Genomic DNA, 4,658 nt, shown 5'->3' with positions numbered 1-4,658 from the left:
AACCCTCGGTGGGAGTGCCACCGCGCTCCCAAGCGGCGCACTGTAGCAGTGCGCCACCGGGCCGGCCCAATAAGAGAATAATTTCTAGGACATTAAATCACCCTGTGGAAGTACAGGCCTTGTGATCCGAGGAAAGAATGGCCCATTTCTCTGATGTTCATTTTGAAACACTACCTCTTCCAAAGTATGGTTGGCCCCAACATTGAAGTTACATTCCATTCTCTTCTCTGATTAAAAAGCATTTTTTCATTCTCTTTGTCCAACAGAACCTAAGAGAAACCAATGATATCTATGATTAGTTTATAGCAATGCATTTCATTCTACCATTGTGAAGGAAATGGTGACACTCAAGTCCCCCGGTACCAAGCTTTCCACTTCCTGTCCTATAGGATTTAGGGTCATGCCTTTCTCTTTGTTGGGGCTCAGAAAACAATACCCCAAGGCAAAAGCCTCATAAGCAGCCTCAGAAGCAAAAGTGTTCCTCTCACCTTCTGTCTCTCAGCCTCATTCTCCCCTAAGGCAAACCATAAAAACTAAAATCCCTCTTCCCCAAGGCAGGTCACAGATATATGCTAACCTTCCCCCCAACTTTCTGTCTTGGAGCTGGCTGTAGTAAAGAAATTCTCTGATCCGATTGTAGGTCATAAGACCCCCACTCCAGAAAGGGTCCTGCCCCATACCCTGGAGGAATGAATGCTGCAGAGAGGCCAAGAAGAATCGAAACAAAGAGGCTTTGCTGGGTTTCCCCACTCAGTCTATCAGCATTAGATCATACTTCTTTTGTCCGATAACATTTCTACACAGCTGTGCCTCCTTCATAGATCCTAAGCATAAAAATTAACAGTTCTCCCTATATCTTTGAGTTTCATTCTGAAGACTTCCATGTCATGTAAAACTATAATATAATAAAATTTGTTATACCTTTTCTCCATATTAATCTCTATTCATTAGTTGATTTTTTCAGAGAGAACCCCCCAAAACCTGGGTTACAGGGGGGTTTTCCCTTGACCACTACTCCTTATTCTGGCAGCACTCTGAAAGGGGATGGTGCATCCATGAAACCTCTAGCCAGCCAGAGGCCGGAGACACAGGGTAACAGTCCTGGTGGGCTTGCAGGCACAGTCTTGTGGCTCATTTTACCTTCCAGGGAACTCGGGACCTGAGTTAACCTCTAATTAAAAAGCCAAATGAATAACAGCTTGCTTTTCTCTATTTTGACTAACAGCCTTTGGTTTGTACTTTGTATTTCATGCTACAGCCTCTCTTTTACCGTTTCCCATAAATTCTTTATTACCAGATTCTATTTATGCCAAATGCAAAAGGGAGAGAGATGGTGCCTCCCTACCCACCCTGCAGGCCTTAGTGACACTCACAGGTCCTTTCCCTAGCAGAGAGTACTCAAAGATTAAAGAGGATGGATTTCAGTTCACTTGGGCCAGCAAGCCTCTGGAAGACTGGACTGTGGCATAATTACCTGAACATCTTTGATCATGATAGAATATGCGATTCCCTGGGACTCCAAGAAAACTCTGACCGCCTGGACGCTGACAAAGGGAACTCAGACATGGGCTGTCTCCGCTGGGGTGGTGGATGATTTCCAAAAATCAAGCTGAAAGGCATAAAAGGCCAAGCCGAGGCAATGAGTGGGCTATTCTGAAGAAATGGACAGTTCGGCATTGGTAGATTTCGAAAATCAATTTGTATCTATTTTATCTTGAGCCCACAAGACGGGAATCATTGTACAATCACTACGATATCACAAGTGTTTTTAAATATTCAAGCATCAGCAAATGTATTATATCATTTTCTCCCCTATGGCAAGATATTAAAACTGGTAGAAGGAAAAGATTATTTAAAACCACAGCAGTTTATCATAAAAATCCAGCATTCAAGTTATCCAATTCATTTCATAATAGGATATTAATACTATAAATTATTTTAGAAGGGAAATAATATGTTAAAGATGTTCAACAATTTTTCGAAGTAATTTTTGCATTCAATATCTCTTTTCATTTTACAATAAACCTGTGAGATAGAAGAATGGTATATTAATCCCCATTTTTCTGAATGGGAAAATGAGATACAAGGAAGGTAGGTGATCTGCCCAGTGTCACACAGATGGGACCAGAGTCCAAGTTTTTGGAATCCCAGCTCCACGAGTTAGCACTCCACGTTGTGTCAAAGGAGTTGAAATACAGTCCAAAATACTTCTCAATCATCATGTCTAACTGTAGAGTATTCACTCAGAGAAACAGAAACCCCCACTAGGACAGACACCTAGAAATGTTCTTCAGCCTTCAGTTGCACCAGATTTTTAATTCGTTCTTCATTGCTTGGCCCAATCTCAAGAACTTGGTCTCTAGAGAATATTAACCACAGACATGACCTTAGAAGCAAAACCTGGACACTGTTTCCTGTTGTTTTCTGCTCCTGTTAGTCTCTGCACGTAAGAAGTTAATGCAGCAATCAATAATCTCTTTGACAATCCAGAAACTAATAAATAATATACTGACCCACATCCCCAGAGTGAGGAGGTGATAAAATGGCTTTATTTCCTCTGAGGAAATGTTATCTAAATAATAATTGAGGTGTACCTGCTTCTAGCAGGAAGCTTCTCATTAAGGTTACCTTTCCTTTAGCTAATAAGTATTTGTCAAATAACACCTGCTGCCCATAAAGCATTGACTTTTAAAACTCGTCTGTTTCTGTTTTTCAGAAATAAGTAAAGAAAAAACAGTGGAATAATTAATTTGGTGCTTGTAAAAGAAATCAAATTCACATTTAGGTAGACCTAGAGTTTTGGAGGATTTTTTTGTCAACTGAAAACATATCAAGGATCTGTCTCCCAACCCTATTTGTGTGGCCCAAACTTGGGGCATGACTAGGGACAATTGAGACCCAGGCAAATCATAGTATGCTTCTCTTTATACACACACACGCACACACACAAGATTGGAAATAAAAAATATCAAAGACAGGTTGGCAGCAAAGAGAAATCTCAAAACAAGCAAACATATCCTCAGAGAAGGGTTTGGGTAGCAGAGCAGGATTCTTATAGCCTTTTCTTTGTTGACAGAGTTTCCTCTTCTATCCCTTTCTCCAAGTAGGCTGACCTCTCAAGTAACTGGCCTGTCCAACTGTGCAGTGGGGAAGGAATCGGTACAATGAGCAATATAGAAGGGTTTGGGTAGCAGAGCAGGATTCTTATAGCCTTTTCTTTGTTGACAGAGTTTCCTCCTCTATCCCTTTCTCCAAGTAGGCTGACCTCTCAAGTAACTGGCCTGTCCAACTGTGCAGTGGGGAAGGAATCGGTACAATGAGCAATAAACAGGGACCAGAATCCAGTCTTCTGAAACCAGTGAACTCTAATGGAGTACCTAAGTGATAGAATGAGAGTTCTTTAAGGCTCTTCTGCCCCCGAGTATCCATCTGTCACAAACACTCTGAAAATTCTTCTGTTTGAGTCTCATTACTTTTGGTTAATGCATGAATTCCCAGGAGTCCTCCTCTAAAATAGGAAGGCGCTGGGAAAAATAATACATTAGGCTAATATTTCCTGGTGTGTGTTCTAAAGAATATAGTCCTTTGAGTTGCTGAGCAAAAAAGGGGGGGGGGAGATTGATGATTAAAAAAATTGGGTACATGCTGCAACCTAGACCCCCTCTGATAGATTTATAATGCACACTAATTTAGTCAAACCTCCTAGAAATCCTATAGTTTGTTTAACCCTCTGATTCCCAAATTTATTTGACCACCCACTTTTTTGGACCAAATTTATTTGACTGTTTCATTAGTTCCCTGGAATGCTCTTCAAAAAATACTGCCTAAAGCCCTTTATAGAATTGTGGAAGCAAAGTACTTTGGATCAATAATGAGTCCCACAAAGCCATGAGAGGAGGAGTTGAGCTGCAACCTACAGCCCTGGCCTTTCCACTTCATTCGGTTCCACTCCCTAGACACTAAATCTGAAGACAGGGGGGACAAGGGCTGACATGGAGGTCAAAGCCCAGAAAGGTAGGAAGGAGGTGAGAGAGTCGCCTTGACACTGAGATGTCCCAAGACAAATGGCCAAACAGCTTTATTTTCCCTGATGTCAGTCACCCCCACATTCTGATCATTGGAGGGAAAAACACATAAGGCACAGAGAGAAATAGGGCCATGCATATTCAGTTTTTACTTTTGCTTTTTCCTTTAAATGTCATTCATCTCTTTTTTGATCACCTGCTACTATTTTTTCCAGTATCCCCATCCCCCCAATACAAGAGAACTTCTCTGAAAACACTGAACACTTATGCCCATTATTCTGTAACAACCAACTGAGAGACTCCATGAATCAAGTAAGTAAAATTCAAACAAGCACCAGAAAGTGTAACTTACCCTACAAATGTTTCTCAACAGTAGATATGCCCAAAAAGGGCACCAAAAAAAAAAAACAGGATTAACCTCATGGTCAAGGATTTTTCCAGAGTCTAGAATTCATAGTCCTTCCTGAACTTTATAGGGACAGCAGCTGAGGCTGACCCGCTGGCCCTCTGAGCACTCAAGTGAATTCCCACCTGGATGTGAAATTTTCAAGGTTGTAGACACCCACCTGTATGATATCACCAATGTGTACATTTTCCATTCCTTTGAAGAGATGAAAACCTCCATAGAAAGAA

At 41.3% G+C, this 4,658-nt stretch overlaps 1 protein-coding gene across 1 annotated transcript in view; it reads right to left on the bottom strand.

The window, feature by feature from the left end:
• The window catches only part of CPA2 (carboxypeptidase A2 (pancreatic)), a gene marked incomplete at its 3' end in the record, with an annotated part of 18,344 nt that extends 13,896 nt beyond the window's left edge, over positions 1-4,448 (bottom strand). Inside the window, 5 exon segments of the mRNA XM_008588148.1 lie at positions 175-218; positions 221-269; positions 1,475-1,609; positions 2,278-2,359; positions 4,378-4,448. Coding sequence (XP_008586370.1) covers positions 175-218; positions 221-269; positions 1,475-1,609; positions 2,278-2,359; positions 4,378-4,448 — 381 coding nt within the window.
• Positions 4,449-4,658: the final 210 nt, after the last annotated feature.

This window comes from Galeopterus variegatus, unplaced genomic scaffold (genome assembly GCF_000696425.1).
Source record: "Galeopterus variegatus unplaced genomic scaffold, G_variegatus-3.0.2 Scaffold4685, whole genome shotgun sequence".
Lineage (NCBI taxonomy): Eukaryota > Metazoa > Chordata > Mammalia > Dermoptera > Cynocephalidae > Galeopterus > Galeopterus variegatus.
This window is presented reverse-complemented; position numbering and strand designations above follow the sequence as displayed.